Source organism: Oncorhynchus clarkii, chromosome 7, assembly GCF_045791955.1.
Source record: "Oncorhynchus clarkii lewisi isolate Uvic-CL-2024 chromosome 7, UVic_Ocla_1.0, whole genome shotgun sequence".
Classification (NCBI taxonomy): domain Eukaryota; kingdom Metazoa; phylum Chordata; class Actinopteri; order Salmoniformes; family Salmonidae; genus Oncorhynchus; species Oncorhynchus clarkii.
In genome coordinates, this window is record NC_092153.1 from 32,836,996 (window position 1) to 32,855,316 (window position 18,321).

The window sequence follows — 18,321 nt, forward strand, 5'->3', positions numbered from 1 at the left end:
TCTTTGGAGGAAGCTGAAAGTCCATAAATCCCAGCGACAGCCCCGAAACCTGAAGGATCTGGAGAAAGTCTGTATGGAGGAGTGGGTCAAAATCCCTGCTGCAGTGTGTGCAAACCTGGTCAAGAACTACAGGAAACGTATGCTCTCTGTAATTGCAAACAAAGGTTTCTGTACCAAATATTAAGTTCTGCTTTTCTGATGTATCAAATACTTATGTCATACAATAAAATGCAAATAAATTACTTAAAAATCATACAATGTGATTTTCTGAATTTTCGTCTCTCACAGTTGAAGTGTACCTATGATAAAAATTACAGACCTCTACATGCTTTGTAAGTAGTGTATCAAATACTTGTTCTCCCCACTGTACCTACTCGTTAACAAAATTAAGGAAGTTTCCTTTAAAATTATTCATAAATATTATCCTGACAACCACTATATGAAGAAGTTTAAGGAAAACATCAACTCAAATTGCTCTTTTTGTAAAAAACCCAGAAACAGTGTTGCATTTTTTTTTGGCATTGTATGCATGTAAGAAAACTGTGTCAAGACATCAGTAGGTTTATAATTGAACACATTTATGAAGATTTTACACTATTGTGGAGAGATGTACTGTTTGGATTCTTTACATAGAATAGAAATAAGCTGAAACATTTGAATGTAATTTCATTACTATTTCGGCCAAATTTCATATACACAAATGTACATTTACAAACAGAAAACTTTTCGTACCCTACAAAAATAAATGTAACTGTATTTTAAGACGGTTAAATGCTCTACTAACAAAAAACGGTTAGAATTGTAAGTATATATATGTCCCTTAAGGTCCTTGTGTAATTGTAATGTGATATTGTACCCCCTAGCTCGATTGTCCATTGTTTGTAATATATGTATGCTTGTGTTCCCTCATGTGCTTTATGTATTGATTTGTTGTTAATAAAAAATTAATTAAAAAATAAAACAAATTATATATATACATATTTTTTTAAATATATATATCTATAAAAAATAAGTAGTTTTACGTAGACATAACATGCGCAGTTTGACCTACTCCGGGAAGTGACGTTGCAGGCTAGCTCAGTGCTGCCACCTCTCATTGAGTATCTCAAGTTAAAGTTCGACCGGGGTACGGCAGGCTGCCATTAGCTATTCAATTATTCGTATAACTTCTTCTATGTGCGATTTTTTAAATATTCGTTTCAAGGACATACATCTGGTGTAATGGAAGCATATATGGGTATCTGGATTGGCTTCGAAATGTGTATTTATTTACACGAAGATTGACCATGAATATTGCTATTTTCCCCTTCACTATAATGGGGGATCCTTTTATTTGCAAACAAAGCCTGCAGTACAGCGGTCAGCCTTGCATTTGTTCGGTTCAATGACTGGGTTTGTAGTTTTCCCCCGCTGACAGTGGAGACCACTGCCGACTGACTGATCTACAAATCACCTGGCATCATAAATAAATATGATAAACAACTACTTATTATTGTAGATCAGTCAAGTTACCATTTACCCACAATGCACCATGGATTTGGTAACTAGTGACAACCCTCGGACACCCCATTTGAACTCCTCCTCCACATTTACTAGATCGGTAGAACAGTGCAGAAGATAGCCTCCCCCATTTCTCGTGAGGACTAAAAAGAAAACGCTTGCTACGTTAGCTAGTTTATTCCAAACCAAAGCTGTTTTTCTAGCTACAGTGAGCACTGATTTGACAGACAAGCAAGAGACAGCATTTGTTGAGGATTCCATAAACAACTTGAGATATTTATTAGTATACTATCTAATTTATAAGCCACAACGTAATCTACAGTGATGCCGTCCGATAGACCATTCAAACAAAGAAGGTCATTCGGTAAGTAACGTCAACTGTTACCAGTTGCTGACCACAGATCTTTGAGCTAACCTTAGCTAGCTAGGCATATTCTTTACTGGACAGGCAATATTGTATTATTGAAAACAGCTCAACAGTGTACTCCGTATTCGTCATTATGAATGTAAGTGTAATGGTGTTACCTAAAGTAAACACAGTCAACGCCAGAGAGGCCTTAACTTTGATACTGACGTTAGCATGCTTAAGCTAGCTAGGCTAGTTGATCAGTTAACAACGTCAATAATAAAGGCATCCGCATGCTTCCCAGCCGAAACAGTATGGTTGAATTCGTACATGTAGTGTGACGTTTTTGTACTTCGGTGAATGTTTTTTCGGCTGTTCGACCGCACATTTTTTTTAGTAGGCAAGCCATAGTTTAGAGCCGAAGTCTTCGCCCCTTCGTCAGTGATTGGTCAACAGTAGGGCATCTAAAATAAAGCATTTGTCATTCAAGGAGAGACCATTCGTTTTCATGCAATTTATTTTAATTGAAAAATTCTGCAAACACAATTAGATGTAAAATTGTGCGACTAAGATCTCTTCGGCAAAAACGTCAAAATTAATGATTTTTTTGTTGAGTCATCTTAGATTAGTTCGGACTTTTGAAGAAGTGTGAACTGACTACGGCGTCTAAAAATGGACAAAAAAATTGACAAATCAAGGCGGCGTACAATTCAGGGCGTTCCTTTCCCCTTGACTATCCTGTTGGTTACAGCCCCCTAGCACAGTGTCCTTTGCTCCAGCCTTCCGAGTAACTGCTGTCGTTAACAGAACTGCGGAAAAACAATGCCCGACAGGCGGGGTTGAAATACACCGTTTACCATCGTGTTAGCTAGCTACCTATCCCACCTGCTGTGTACCGCCAGAGTCCTAGCAGTGTCCTTCGCTCCCGCCTGCCGAACAACTGCCCTCGCCACCATTAACATAACTGCGGGGAAGTAGTGCTCTAGCCAGCTACAGTCAAAGACAACTATGTGCTGCCTTTTATTGCCGCCGCCTCTTCTTCTTCTGTGGGGTTTATCAACGGTTGGCAGCATCCAACGTTATAATGCTCATCATTGTATCCTGTGTCAAAAGGTTTGCTGGACTTCGCTAAAGATCCCTATTTCAGAAACTTCCGTTTGAGTTTCCTAGTCCCAATAGATCCAAGTAAACCGTATTGCTGGAACAAAATACATTTTATCTTGATGTTCTGGAGCTGTTCAGGAATTTAAAGTGGGGATTTATGATGTGTACTGTTATTGTATGCCTGTGCTTACTGTGACTGTCACCCTGATATTGGCTACTAGGTAGCTACTTCCCACGCCTTTGCCGGACAGTTGTGCTTGTCAGGCAGGCGCAAAGGCCAATGTGTCTCGGTGTTGCTGTTCATGCCCTCCCCATTGAGTAGTATCTTTATGTACATATTCTTTATCCCTTTACACTTGTGTGTGTGTATAAGGTAGTGGTTTTGGAATTGTTAGGTTAGATTGGTTGGTTATTACTGCATTGTTGGAACTAGAAGCACAAGCATTTTTCTACACTTGCATTAACATCTGCTAACCATGTGTATGTGACAAATACATTTGATTTGATAATAGTCTGTATGTAGGCTATGTATAAAGGTGACATCTAGATGGTTATTAATTATTGTGTAGGCTGCTATCTTATTTGAAATAAAATTGTGTGAGAAAAAAAATGGCCATGTTAGCTACCGCCAGTGACACGACTGTGATACCCAGTAGAAAGCACTTATCGACTTGTCCAGTCAGACACACACAACTTTCTTGAGTGGCAATACATCTGCCAAATTAGCTGATTGGCTTTCCGTACATCCACTCCTTCCGACTCCCATACTCCGTCGCCATATTGGGCTGCAGCTACCCATACTTGAGTTCCACTGCATTTTTTAATTGTTCCCCTCTAATCGGGGACTGATTTAGACCTGGGACACCAGGTGGGTACAATTAATTAGAACAGAAAACCTATCACGCTCTGGACCTCATAGCCTACACCAGGAGTATTCACCCTATGAATTTGAAAGTGGTTACATTTGCCAAGCCCCATCCCTGAGCTTTATTACAGTTGGGCTTGAAACACAAACTGGATTGTGCATGGGTGCCATACAAGATTGCGTGATATGTATATTTGTGTCAGGCCATTCTAAATTATTACCCTGTGCAGTGGAACACATCATTGATAGAGCAATCACATGTCCTCAATGTCTACACACGCATTTGCACTGCTGATGTAGGCTAATTTGGGTTTGACTACTGCAGGGCTCTACGCTAACTTTTTTCCCAAGGAGTACTTGCGCTCCTAAATGAAAAAATGTAGGAGCACACAAAGAAATTTAGGAGCACAGTGAAAAATGTAACAGAGTTTATTAACAAACAATTTATTACATACATATTTATACTGTGTGTGTGTGTACTAAGGGACACATCTGTGGAACAGCACATACCACCAAAATCACACATTGATCCATGCCTACTAGACGCAAAGGATATCAGTTGTCCGTCTGGCGCGCTAAGAGGTCAGCCAGTGGTCCACGGCAGGAGTGGTGGAGACCCCAAGGCAGCTTCTTGTCAAATTCTTAATCTGGTTGTGTGCATAGAAGCCCTCGCTCACACTGGGTGGCTGAAATGGGCAGCACCAACTCCAGTATGTTCTAGGGAAAAGATGATATCTTTCAATTTCATTTAAACTCTTACCATTAACTTATCAAAATCAACCATAGGATACCATACATAACCACCCAGGATTAGCCTACCATGTAATCATGCCTGTAGGGATCCTTTGTCAATATGGTCTCCCACAGGCCACTGTAGGACTTGTCCTTGAAATTGTGGCTGACCAGGATTTTCAGCCCCTGCCACTCATCCTGGATTGCAGCCATGTTGCACCCTGATCTGCAGGATTAAACAGAGCAAGTGAGTTTGCAAATATGCAAACATAACATTGTTTCATATGGCAGTGCAGTGTCAAATAAATTCTTACCTCTCTAGAGGCTCCTTGAAATGCATCATGAGGTATGCCACACCATCATTGCCAAAGGTGAGAAGGCTGGCCTGGTCTTCTGGTCATGTGTCAGTGTTTAGCACTCTGAAAGACTCCACTGGGGTCTGGACACCCTCATCCTTCAGCAAACCACCAAACCTGGCTTTGAGATCATCCATGCCGATGTTGATGGCCGCCTCCATGTGTTGCTTTAGCTGGGGATTGGTGAGGTCCGTAAAGCCTTTCAGATTCCCCTTTAGTGTTATTCCATTTGAACAGAAATAACACACACACACCAACACACAATGAAAGGTCTGGCCATTTGTCTGTCTCCCATTTTTTTAAAGAAGAAAGTAAAGACTTCTCTGCATTTCCCTCCTTATCCTCAAATTGTTCTATTGGGCAACGAATACATTGAATCTCACACTGAGAATCTGTCTTGATCATTGATTTTAATCATCAATTTCTCTTACATTTTAACAAGCTCTCATCCTAACACACCTGGAATATCTTCTCATCACCCTGCTGCTGAGCAAGCATGGTCTGGATCTTCTCCAGCATGCCTCCTGCCTTTGCCCTAAGCTGTAGTGCTTCCAGTCTGGTCACTGTCTTCCTCAACTCTGTGGCTTGGGGGAGGATCAGGTCATTCCTTTGCATGGTGAGGCTAAGTGAGGATAGCTCCTCAAACATGTCTGAAAGAAAATGGCAGAATACACGAGTGCATTCCCCATTTCCCGCTTTATCTGTTAGGTAGTCAGTAAATAAACTGTCACCTGTCAATTACTTGATTCTGAAAGTTCATTTGAGTCTTGAACTTATTTTTTAAAACTAGTGTGGTATTACATTTCCTGTGGAAAACGGACCTTCTTTGCCCGCCCTTGAACTTCTGCTGTTGTTGATGCTACGGCCAGGTGCTCCATGTGCTGCAGAACAACGGAGTACTGGCCTTGGTCAGTGGCAAGGTCCTTGTCTTGTCCATGCCGTAGGAACACTTTGAGGGCTCTGTGGACATGGGGGATCCAGCGAGTTCCCTTGATGCTAGACTGTGTGCAAGTATCCACACCGAGCCTATAAAGAGAAACAACTTACCAATGGCATGAGAGTGCTCAAGGGTCTGTTGTCTGACCAGGAGATTGACTGGCTTCCCATCCTCCAACAAGCGTACGTAGACAATCTTGCATTCGGTGTTGGATATATCAGTGTCTCCGTCTATTAGAACGACAGGATACTTCGCAGTTTCAGCTTCGCTGACAGGCTCTCTCTCATTAAGTCAGCAATTTGACTGATCATCTCCGCACGTCCTACATCATTGTCGTATGTGGGATTGATGTCAACTCCATTTTTGTGGTCTAAGGGGCCCAAATTTGACGAAAGGTTCTTCTTTCGCAATGAAGCATGCAATGTTTATCTTTATTTTCAGCTGCATCCTCTTCTCCTCAGACAGCAGCACTTGCCTCCTCAAGGCTGCTGACACCATGCCTGATGGTTTCTCCTGTCTCAACAGGTACAGATCTCTGCACTGGATATGCCACCGCGAGATGTTTCGCTACGCTATCTCTTTTCAGATGTGGGTTTCCTGACTTGAAGGACAAGTTGCCCGCCTGTTTCTGCCCTCTACAATATTTGCAGAACATGATGTTGTTTTTGAACTTTAGCCATGGGAACATTTTGAGCCAATTCACATTGAATCTATAAATCAAATCAAATCAAATCAAATCAAATTTTATTTGTCACATACACATGGTTAGCAGATGTTAATGCGAGTGTAGCGAAATGCTTGTGCTTCTAGTTCCGACAATGCAGTAATAACAAGTAATCTAACTAACAATTCCAAAACTACTGTCTTGTACACAGTGTAAGGGGATAAAGAATATGTACATAAGGATATATGAATGAGTGATGGTACAGAGCAGCATAGGCAAGATACAGTAGATGGTATCGGGTACAGTATGTACAAATGAGATGAGTATGTAAACAAAGTGGCATAGTATAGTATAAAGTGGCTAGTGATACATGTATTACATAAGGATACCGTCGATGATATAGAGTACAGTATATACGTATGCATATGAGATGAATAATGTAGGGTAAGTAACATTTATATAAGGTAGCATTGTTTAAAGTGGCTAGTGATATATTTACATCATTTCCCATCAATTCCCATTATTAAAGTGGCTGGAGTTGAGTCAGTGTCAGTGTGTTGGCAGCAGCCACTCAGTGTTAGTGGTGGCTGTTTAACAGTCTGATGGCCTTGAGATAGAAGCTGTTTTTCAGTCTCTCGGTCCCAGCTTTGATGCACCTGTACTGACCTCGCCTTCTGGATGATAGCGGGGTGAACAGGCAGTGGCTCGGGTGGTTGATGTCCTTGATGATCTTTATGGCCTTCCTGTGACATCGGGTGGTGTAGGTGTCCTGGAGGGCAGGTAGTTTGCCCCCGGTGATGCGTTGTGCAGACCTCACTACCCTCTGGAGAGCCTTACGGTTGAGGGCGGTGCAGTTGCCATACCAGGCGGTGATACAGCCCGCCAGGATGCTCTCGATTGTGCATCTGTAGAAGTTTGTGAGTGCTTTTGGTGACAAGCCGAATTTCTTCAGCCTCCTGAGGTTGAAGAGGCGCTGCTGCGCCTTCTTCACGATGCTGTCTGTGTGAGTGGACCAATTCAGTTTGTCTGTGATGTGTATGCCGAGGAACTTAAAACTTGCTACCCTCTCCACTACTGTTCCATCGATGTGGATAGGGGGGTGTTCCCTCTGCTGTTTCCTGAAGTCCACAATCATCTCCTTAGTTTTGTTGACGTTGAGTGTGAGGTTGTTTTCCTGACACCACACTCCGAGGGCCCTCACCTCCTCCCTGTAGGCCGTCTCATCGTTGTTGGTAATCAAGCCTACCACTGTTGTGTCGTCCGCAAACTTGATGATTGAGTTGGAGGCGTGCGTGGCCACGCAGTCGTGGGTGAACAGGGAGTACAGGAGAGGGCTCAGAACGCAACCTTGTGGGGCCCCAGTGTTGAGGATCAGCGGGGAGGAGATGTTGTTGCCTACCCTCACCACCTGGGGGCGGCCCGTCAGGAAGTCCAGTACCCAGTTGCACAGGGCGGGGTCGAGACCCAGGGTCTCGAGCTTGATGACGAGCTTGGAGGGTACTATGGTGTTGAATGCCGAGCTGTAGTCGATGAACAGCATTCTCACATAGGTATTCCTCTTGTCCAGATGGGTTAGGGCAGTGTGCAGTGTGGTTGAGATTGCATCGTCTGTGGACCTATTTGGGCGGTAAGCAAATTGGAGTGGGTCTAGGGTGTCAGGTAGGGTGGAGGTGATATGGTCCTTGACTAGTCTCTCAAAGCACTTCATGATGACGGATGTGAGTGCTACGGGGCGGTAGTCATTTAGCTCAGTTACCTTAGCTTTCTTGGGAACAGGAACAATGGTGGCCCTCTTGAAGCATGTGGGAACAGCAGACTGGTATAGGGATTGATTGAATATGTCCGTAAACACACCGGCCAGCTGGTCTGCGCATGCTCTGAGGGCGCGGCTGGGGATGCCATCTGGGCCTGCAGCCTTGCGAGGGTTAACACGTTTAAATGTCTTACTCACCTCGGCTGCAGTGAAGGAGAGACCGCATGTTTTCGTTGCAGGCCGTGTCAGTGGCACTGTATTGTCCTCAAAGCGGGCAAAAAAGTTATTTAGTCTGCCTGGGAGCAAGACATCCTGGTCCGTGACTGGGCTGGGTTTCTTCCTGTAGTCCGTGATTGACTGTAGACCCTGCCACATGCCTCTTGTGTCTGAGCCGTTGAATTGAGATTCTACTTTGTCTCTGTACTGGCGCTTAGCTTGTTTGATAGCCTTGCGGAGGGAATAGCTGCACTGTTTGTATTCGGTCATGTTACCAGACACCTTGCCCTGATTAAAAGCAGTGGTTCGCGCTTTCAGTTTCACACGAATGCTGCCATCAATCCACGGTTTCTGGTTAGGGAATGTTTTAATCGTTGCTATGGGAACGACATCTTCAACGCACGTTCTAATGAACTCGCACACCGAATCAGCGTATTCGTCAATGTTGTTATCTGACGCAATACGAAACATCTCCCAGTCCACGTGATGGAAGCAGTCTTGGAGTGTGGAGTCAGCTTGGTCGGACCAGCGTTGGACAGACCTCAGCGTGGGAGCCTCTTGTTTTAGTTTCTGTCTGTAGGCAGGGATCAACAAAATGGAGTCGTGGTCAGCTTTTCCGAAAGGGGGGCGGGGCAGGGCCTTATATGCGTCGCGGAAGTTAGAGTAACAATGGTCCAAGGTCTTTCCTCCCCTGGTTGCGCAATCGATATGCTGATAAAATTTTGGGAGTCTTGTTTTCAGATTAGCCTTGTTAAAATCCCCAGCTACAATGAATGCAGCCTCCGGATAAATTGTTTCCAGTTTGCAGAGAGTTAAATAAAGTTCGTTCAGAGCCATCGATGTGTCTGCTTGGGGGGGGATATATACGGCTGTGATTATAATCGAAGAGAATTCTCTTGGTAGATAATGCGGTCTACATTTGATTGTGAGGAATTCTAAATCAGGTGAACAGAAGGATTTGAGTTCCTGTATGTTTCTTTCATCGCACCATGTCACGTTAGTCATAAGGCATACGCCCCCGCCCCTCTTTTTACCAGAAAGATGTTTTTTCCTGTCTGCGCGATGCGTGGAGAAACCTTTTGGCTGCACCGCTTCGGAGAGCGTCTATATGTTCTCCCTCCACCGGCTAGTGACTACGGGGGTCACGGTAGCTTCGCTAACGTTGTTCTCAGCATCCCTAACGTTAGGCTAACGTTGACATGGCGGCTATCTCAGGTAAACCTTGTGAAGAGGCCTCATTAGTTGTGAATCCCCCTCGCCAGATTCCTCTTTCTCCCCGTGTCTTTTTCGCTTAAAATAAAATTGAATGGGCTTCATTTTTAGCGATGTCTCCACGTTAACTTATAGCCTATACTGATACTATTTTCCAGTTCACCTTTCTCTGACTCGGACTGCGTCATCGCAGAAAACTCTACTGTTGGCGCATGCCGCTTGTGGAATGTGAGACGTGTAGTTTTTAAACAATTAGCAGCGGGGGAAAATGGATTACGGTAGGTTGTAATTTTTAATTGCACACTGTGTTCGTAAATCATTTTTCCGGTGCCCACAAATCTATTTTTAGGGGCAAATGCGAGTGAAATACTCACACTGTAGAGCCCTGGACTTCTGTGGAAAACCATTGGCATTACTGAAACCAGTATGCCTATTTTGAGAACTCTTTGACTCTTTAGTCACAGCCTATGATTTTCTATGTTGATTATGTTTGCAGTTGCACACCCCATATCAAAGAGACATATTTCTGGCTAGATCAGGAGTCTCCAACCTTTTTCTAGCATGAGAGCTACTTTAATTTTTTTTACATGTCCTGAGCTACTCAGTTTTTAAATAGCTTTTAAATATGCAAACTCTTCTTCTCTACCCTGCAACTCGTCCTTGGTGTACAATATATGTCAATATTCCTGATGAAATAATGGTTACTAAACAGTATTTGGCATGGCAAAGTTCTTTGTTTTATTTTTCCTGGTTTTGGTTTTTACTCTCAATAGAACAATTAGTCCTAGAGAAACAACAAATGTATTTTCTGAGCCCATGTCGATGCTGAAATCAGAAGACAGTAAATTATTTAAGTCTGGGGGAAAAACGAATACATTTGGACATTCAAACACCATTCAAACACCTTTTTATTGCGTATCCAGCAATGTTTCTGTTAGGCCTACTGCTGCAGCACGTCATGATATTTAGCCTACTCCATGACAGTAGCTAAAGGAAGGGGCTATAGCAGCACACAAGTAGCCTACAAATGCGTGCTGCGCCGGGCATTCCCTGAGCTCCTAAATGGAGCGGGCGAGGCAGCCAACACTCCAGCCTTTGGGAAACGCTTTCTATGCTCCAGTCAAATTGGGGATGCTCCGCTCAATGCTCTGATCAAGACATAGTTATTTCAGGTAGGCCAACTTTGCAGTTAACATTTTAATTGAGAAGGTTATTGGGGAAAGTATTTGTCTACCCACAAGACGGGTATTATTAGCATTGCTAACTGGCTACATGGAATAATAAACAAATGTGCGCAAACAGACGGGCAATATTGATAATTGGCAGATAGGTACTGTTACATTTGGCTTTTTAAGCCAATAGTGGCTATACATGGGTGGGATAATGTCAATGTGTCTTTGATTGGATAGTAGCTGGGAACTTTATAGTTTTGACAATATGCGCTGAAATAAGTGGAAAAAATTGATGTACTTTCAGAATTTCTTGGCGAGCTACTCATAGGTGGGCTGCGAGGTACTTGTAGCTCACAATCTACCTTTGAGACCCTGTAGGCTATTCTGTTTTATCTTCCAACTGGTCAGAAAGACCTTTTTCATTGATTGTCTCTTATCAGTCAACGTTTCTTCCTGTCCTAGACTATTTTTTTATTAAATTTTTTACCTTTATTTAACTAGGCAAGTCAGTTAAGAACAAATTCTTATTTTCAATGACGGCCTAGGAATAGTGGGTTAACTGCCTGTTCAGGGGCAGAACGACACCTCAGCTCGGGGGTTTGAACTTGCAACCTTCCGGTTACTAGTCCAACGCTCTAACCACTAGGCTACCCTGGTGACATCATTTAGATGAATGCTGCTGCCACTTCTTTGAGGCCGTTAAATGAAATGCAGTTTTCCATAGTGCACTTAGTTTTATCACAGTTGACAGGTTTTAAACTCATTGCTGCTTGCTCTATTGGAAAGTAGGTTGGCCCTCATTTGATGTTGCCTAGGTTAAAACAATGCATTTTATTCATTTATAAAACCCTATTGGAAAAACTCACATTACCTGACATCTTCACTTACCCATAGAAGTACAAGTTACCATACCCGATCACAGTTTAACCCTGGAAATTCCGTCTGTTGCTACAGACCTAGGAAAAACAGCCTTTAGTTGCTATGCACCCCATGTATGGACACATTGGTGCATCTTGGGTGGTTCAAAATGTTGATCATAGACCACCTTCCTGTGGAATTTGTGTCTGAGTGTCTGTAATTCTGTATTTTATATTAATGTATTGTAAAATTGCAAAATACAGTGCTCCCTTGAGAAAGAGACCTTGACCTCCCTGTGTAAATACATACAAATTCTTATCTGCAGCTGATCGTTGCAAAGAAGTGCATCAAATCCGTGACCAGCACCCCAACAAAATCCCAGTAAGTTACGCTGACACTGCCCTCTAAAGAACAGAATACACAGTCGCATCCTAAATTATTGGCGCCCTTGATGATGAGCAAAAAATACTAAAATAAATACTGAGGTATATTGTCTGAGCAGTCATCTTTGTATGAGCACTCATCTTTATCATGGGTGCCAATAATTGTGGCTCTGACTACATTTATTTTCCCTGCTCACCACACACAATGAGGAGCTACATTACACTTGTCTGCGTAGAATTCGGTTGTCTGGCTATTGTTCCTGAAAGCTCTCTTTATATATCAGTAAATTGATTACAGTAAGAGCCTTTCTTGATGTAGTTCACATGATACTCAGACATGCCAACTGCAGTTGTCTGAGTTGAGAATTGTGAAGAAGTGGAAGGCTATAGCCAGGAAGCACACTGAATGCCATCTTTTTCGATCAGTATATGAAATATTCATCCATATCTTATTTAGGCCCTTTAATATATTTGATGTAATATATTCAGTATTAATTGGTGTTATGGTGGTGGAATTACATTTTATAACTGTTTATCATTGCTTGGTGCTCCCCTACAGGTAATCATTGAGCGTTATAAGGGAGAGAAGCAGCTGCCTGTGTTGGACAAGACAAAGTTTCTTGTCCCTGACCATGTCAACATGAGCGAGTTAGTGAAGATAATCAGGTAAGACCATTGAGTCATGACTTAATAAGGTTTGGATTTGATGACATGGTGGTAGTCCATGGGCAACAGAGTCATGGACACTATACCCCACACTTTGAACCTGAATGTCCATTTATGGTGAGATCATTTCAACACCTTACACACTGTGCCTTTCTCTCCCTTCAGTCAACACATTCTCTCAAAGTCTGGAAATGAACTGTGTACGTGCCTGTATCCCCAGATCATGTTGACCAGATTGTTTACTTGTCTGGAGTGTGTCACCCAGAGAGCGGGCCGAGCCGCAGTGTGCCAATAATTGGTGCACACACTGACCCCGACTTCCTCGGGGGACTTCTGCTGGAAACACTTAAACACTCTAGCACCAAAATACACCCTGTTATCATTGGGAGAGACTCTCTTCCTGTTTTGTGTGCTTGTCTCTTCATATTACAGCCATGTCAATGACTTGTGGGGGAGGGGAGTAGACCTTAACTGTTTCACCACTGCTCTGTGTGTCAGACTATTGCAGGAAACGACTTAACTAAACCTATGCCATGTTCTGTAGTGTCAATAGTAACAAATTAGTAATGTTATAGTTTCCATGTTGAGTTGTTTAGTAGTTTATCTAGACAGACTGGTTGCCTCCCACAGTACCATTGAGCACGGTTACCTGCGCACAGTACGTTTTTTTTCTCTCCCAGAATTGTTTTTCAATTTCCTGAAATCTACACTGTTTCTTTACAGTGAGTGTGCATCTTTATGAACAGAACATATATATTTTTCTTAGGTTCTGACACAAATTATATTGAACTGGAGTACTTGAATGGAAAAATATATATACACTACTGTTCAAAAGTTTGGTGTCACTTAAAAATGTCTTTGTTTTTGAAAGAAAGCACTTTTGTCCATTTAAAATATAAAATTGATCAGAAATAAAGTGTAGACATTGGTAACCTCTCTAGGGTACGTGGGACGCTAGCATCCAACCACAGTCCGATTTCAAAAACGCTTTTTGGCGAAAGCAGAACATAATATGTTAGGTCAGCAACTAGTCACAGAAAGCATTCAGCCAAAAAGCAGAAATATAGATAAAATGAATCACTAACCTTTGATCTTCATCAGATGACACTCATAGGACTTGATGTTACACAATACATGTATGTTTTGTTCGGTAAAGTTCATATATCCAAAAATCTGAGTTTACATTGGTGCGTTATGTTCAGTAGGTCCAAAACATCCAAGTGATTTTGCAGAGAGCCACATCAATTTACAGAAATGCTCATAAAATGTTGATGAAAATACAAGTATTATGTACGGAATTATAGATACATTATAGATCCTTAATGAAACCGCTGTGTCAGATTTTTTTAAAAACTTGACAGAAAAAGCAATAATCTGAGTACGGCGCTCAGAGCCCAAATCAAGCCAAACATATCCACCATGATGGAGTCAGATGTCAGAATAGCGTTATAAATATTCACTTACCTTTTGATGATCTTCATCAGAATGAACTCCCAGGAGTCCCAGTTCCACAATAAATGTTTGTTTTGTTCGATAATGTCCATAATTCATGTCAAAATAACTCCTTTTGTTTGCGTGTTCAGTCCAGTTATCCACATTCATGATGCGCTTTCACTAAGAGCAGACGAAAAGTAAAAAGAAGTTCCGTTACAGTTCGTAGCAACATGTCAAACGATGTTTAGAATCAATCTTTAGGATTTTTAACATAAATCTTAATAATAATAATATAATATAATAATAATAATAATAATAATAATAATAATAATATAATATTATTATTAATATATATATAATAATAATATTCCATCCGGACAATTCCTTTGTCTTCAGAAATGAAGTGGAACGTAGCTACCTTTCACGTGAGCGAGCGAGGCTGTGACACTCTGCCAGACCACTCACTCAAAGAGCTCTTATGAGCCCCTCCTTAGTAGAACCCTCAAACCAGTTTCTAAATACTGTTGACATCTAGTGGAAGCCGTAGGAAGTACAACATTACCAATATCCCACTGTGTACTCGATAGAGGCTGAGTTGAAAAACTACAAACCTCAGATTTCCCACTTCCTGGTTGGATTTTTTTCTCAGGTGTTTGCCTGCCATATGAGTTCTGTTATACTCATCATTCAAACAGTTTTAGAAACTTCAGTGTTTTCTATCCAAATCTACTAATTATATGCATATTCTAGCTTTTATGGCTGAGTAGCAGGCAGCTTAATTTGGGCACCCTTTTCATCCAAAATTCACAATATTGCCCCCTACCCCAAATAAGTTAATGTTGTAAATTACTATTGTAGCTGGAAACGGCTGATAAAAATAAAAAGAATATCTACATAGGTGTACAGAGGCCTATTATCAGCATCCATGACTCCTGTGTTCCAATGGCACGTTGTGTTAGGCTAGTTGATCATTAGAAAACCCTTTTGCAATTATGTTGGCACAGCTGAAAACTATTGTGCTGATTTTTAAAGAAGCAAAAAAACTGGCCTTTAGACTTGAGTATCTGGAGCGTCAGCATTTGTGGGTTCGATTACAGGCTCAAAATGGCTAGAAAGAACTTTCTTCTGAAACTCGTCAGTCTATTCTTGTTCTGAGAAATGAAGGCTATTCCATGCGAGAGATTGCCAAGAAACTGAAGATCTCGTACAACGCTGTGTACTACTCCCTTCACAGAACAGTGCAAACTGGTTCTAACCATAATAGAAAGGAGTGGGAGGCCCTGGTGCACCACTGAGCAAGAGGACAAGCACATTAGTGTGTCTAGTTTGAGAAACAGTCCTCAACTGGCAGCTTCATTAAATGGTACCCACAAAACACCGGTCTCAATGTCAACAGTGAAGAGGCAACTCCGGGATGCTGGCCTTCTGGTGTTTTGCGGGTACTATTTGTGTGTAGATCTGGGGCTCCCGAGTGGCCTAAGGCACTGCATCTCAGTGCTAGAGACATCACTATAGACCCTGATTTGATTCCAGGCTGTATCACAATCGGCCGTAATTGGGAGTCCCATAGGGCAGCGCACAATAGGTCCACCGTCGTTAGGGTTTGGCCAGGGTAGGCCGTCATTGTAAATTTGACTTGCCTAGTTAAAAAGAGGGAAAAAGTATCAATTTCAGAATAAGGCTGTAACGTAACAAAATGTGGAAAAAGTCCAGGCGTCTTTAACTTTCCGAATGCATTCTACACTCGCTGAACAATTTATTAGGTACACTTATCTAGTACCGGATTCTTCAGGGCATGGATTCTACAAGGTGTCGGAAACGTTCCACAGCGATATTGGTCCGTGCTGACGCTGTCATCACTGCAGATTGGATGGCGGTACATTCATGCTGCGAATAGCTCATTCCATCTCATCCCAAAGATGCTCTATTGGGTTTGGTTAGCAACAATGTTCAGATATGCTGTGGTGTTCAATTGGTATCAAGAGACCTAACGTGTGCCAGGAAAACATTCACATTTTTAGCTGATAGGAGGTGAACCCGGTGTGGTCGTCTGTTGCAATAGCTCATCCGTGACAGGGATTGACGAGTTGTGCGTTCCGAGATGCCATTCGAGGAAACCACTTGTACTGACTTAGACAACTTTTTGCTGTCTGTTTGTGGCCCGCTTGCACGATTCTTGCAATTCTCCTTCAACCTTTCATCAATGAGCTGCCCTCGCCCACAGCCCTACTGCTGACTGGATGTTTTTTTTTTTCGCACCAAGGTAAACCTTAGACAATGTTGTGCGTGAAAAGCCCAGGATTGGGACCAATTTCTGAGATACTGGAACCGGCATGCCTGGCACTGACGATCATAACAAGCTCAAAGGTCACTCATTTTGCCCATTCAAATGTTCAATCGAACAGTAACTGGATGCCTGTCTGCCTGCTTTATATAGCAAGCCACATAACTCACTGTCTGTAGGAGAAATCCATTTTCATGAAAGGGATTTCAGTCAATAAAAAAATAAGTGCCATTTTTAAGATTGATTTATTGAAACCGTAATGTTATATCGTGGCACACAATCTTCAAGTAACCTCAGCAGTGGAGCTTGCTTGTAGAAGCCTATGGCTGTGCAATGGCATGGCCTTTTGTTAATTTAGCAAACAAGATATTCTTATTTCCAGAGCCCTTATTTTAGTTTTTTATTTAACCAGGCACGTCAGTTAATAACATTCTTATTTACAATGACGGCCTACCAAAAGGCCTGCTGTGTGGAAGGGGGCTGAGATGAATGAATGAATAAATAAATATTGGACAAAACACACATTACGACAGGAGAGACAACACTACATAAAGAGAGAACTAAGACAACAACATAGCAAGGCAGCAACATAACAACAACATGGTAGCAGCACAAAACATGGTGCAAACATTATTGGGCACAGCCAACAGCACAAAGGACAAGAAGGTAGAGACAGCAATATATCACACGAAGCAGCCACAACTGTCAGTAAGTGTCCATGATTGAGTCTTTTGAATAAAGAGATTGAGAACTGCCCAGTTTGAGTGTTTGTTGCAGCTCGTTCCAGTCGCTAGCTGCAGCAAACTGAAAAGACGAGCGACCCAGGGATGTGTGCACTTTAGGGACCTTTAACAGAATGTGACTGGCAGAACGGGTTTTGTATGTGGAGGATGACTGTAGAAGATAGTAGTAGATAGTAGAAGACTGTAGTAGATATCTCAGGGGGAGTGAGGCCTAAGGATTTTATAAATAAGCATCAACCAGTGGGTCTTGCGACGGCTATACAGAGATGACCAGTTTAGAGGAGTATAGTGTCGTGATGTGTCCTATAAGGAGCATTGGTGGCAAACCTGATGGCTGAATGTTAAGGAACATCTAGCCACTCGAGAGCACCCTTACCTGTCGATCTATAAATTATGTCTCTGTAATCTAGCATGGGTAGGATGGTCATCTGAATCAGGGTTAGTTTGGCAGCTGGGGTGAAAGAGGAGCGATTACGATAGAGGAAACCAAGTCTAGATTTAACTTTAGCCTGCGGCTTTGATATGTGCTGAGAGAAGTACAGTGTACCATCTATCCATACTCCCAAGTACTTGTATGAGGTGACTACCTCAAGCTCTAAACCCTCAGCGGTAGTAATCACACCTGTGGGGAGAGGGGCATTCTTCTTACCAAACCACAACCTTGTTCTGAACACCTGCAAAACAAAGGTAAAGGGTAGATGAAGCTTGTTGGACACTAAGAAATCTTTGTTGTAGAGTGTTTAACACAAAATCTGTGGAGTGGCCAGCTGAGTAGAAGGCTATCATCTACATATAAATGGATAAGAGAGAGCTTCCTACTGCCTGAGCTATGTTATTGAGAAGAACGTGGGGCCTAGGATAGAGCCTTTGGTGACAGGCAGTGGCTGAGACAGCAGATGTTCTGACTTTATACACTGCACTCTTTGAGAGAGGTAGTTAGCAAACCAGGCCAATGGCCTCTGACACCAATACTACTTAGCCAGCCCACAAGAATGGAATGGTCTACCGTATCAAAAGCTTTTGTCAAGTTAATAAAAATAGCAGCACAACCTCTACACATGTGTAGAGGTCAGATTGCAGTTGAGTGAGAGAGAAA

At 42.3% G+C, this 18,321-nt stretch overlaps 1 protein-coding gene across 1 annotated transcript in view; it reads left to right on the plus strand.

Moving 5' to 3' along the window:
- Nucleotides 1-1,088: 1,088 nt before the first annotated feature.
- Nucleotides 1,089-18,321, plus strand: part of LOC139413204 (microtubule-associated protein 1 light chain 3 alpha) — a 35,670-nt gene continuing 18,437 nt past the window's right edge. The window contains exons 1-3 of the mRNA XM_071160320.1: nucleotides 1,089-1,864; nucleotides 12,041-12,096; nucleotides 12,658-12,764. Coding sequence (XP_071016421.1) covers nucleotides 1,825-1,864; nucleotides 12,041-12,096; nucleotides 12,658-12,764 — 203 coding nt within the window. The 5' untranslated portion in view covers nucleotides 1,089-1,824. The remainder of the gene's footprint in view (nucleotides 1,865-12,040; nucleotides 12,097-12,657; nucleotides 12,765-18,321) is intronic.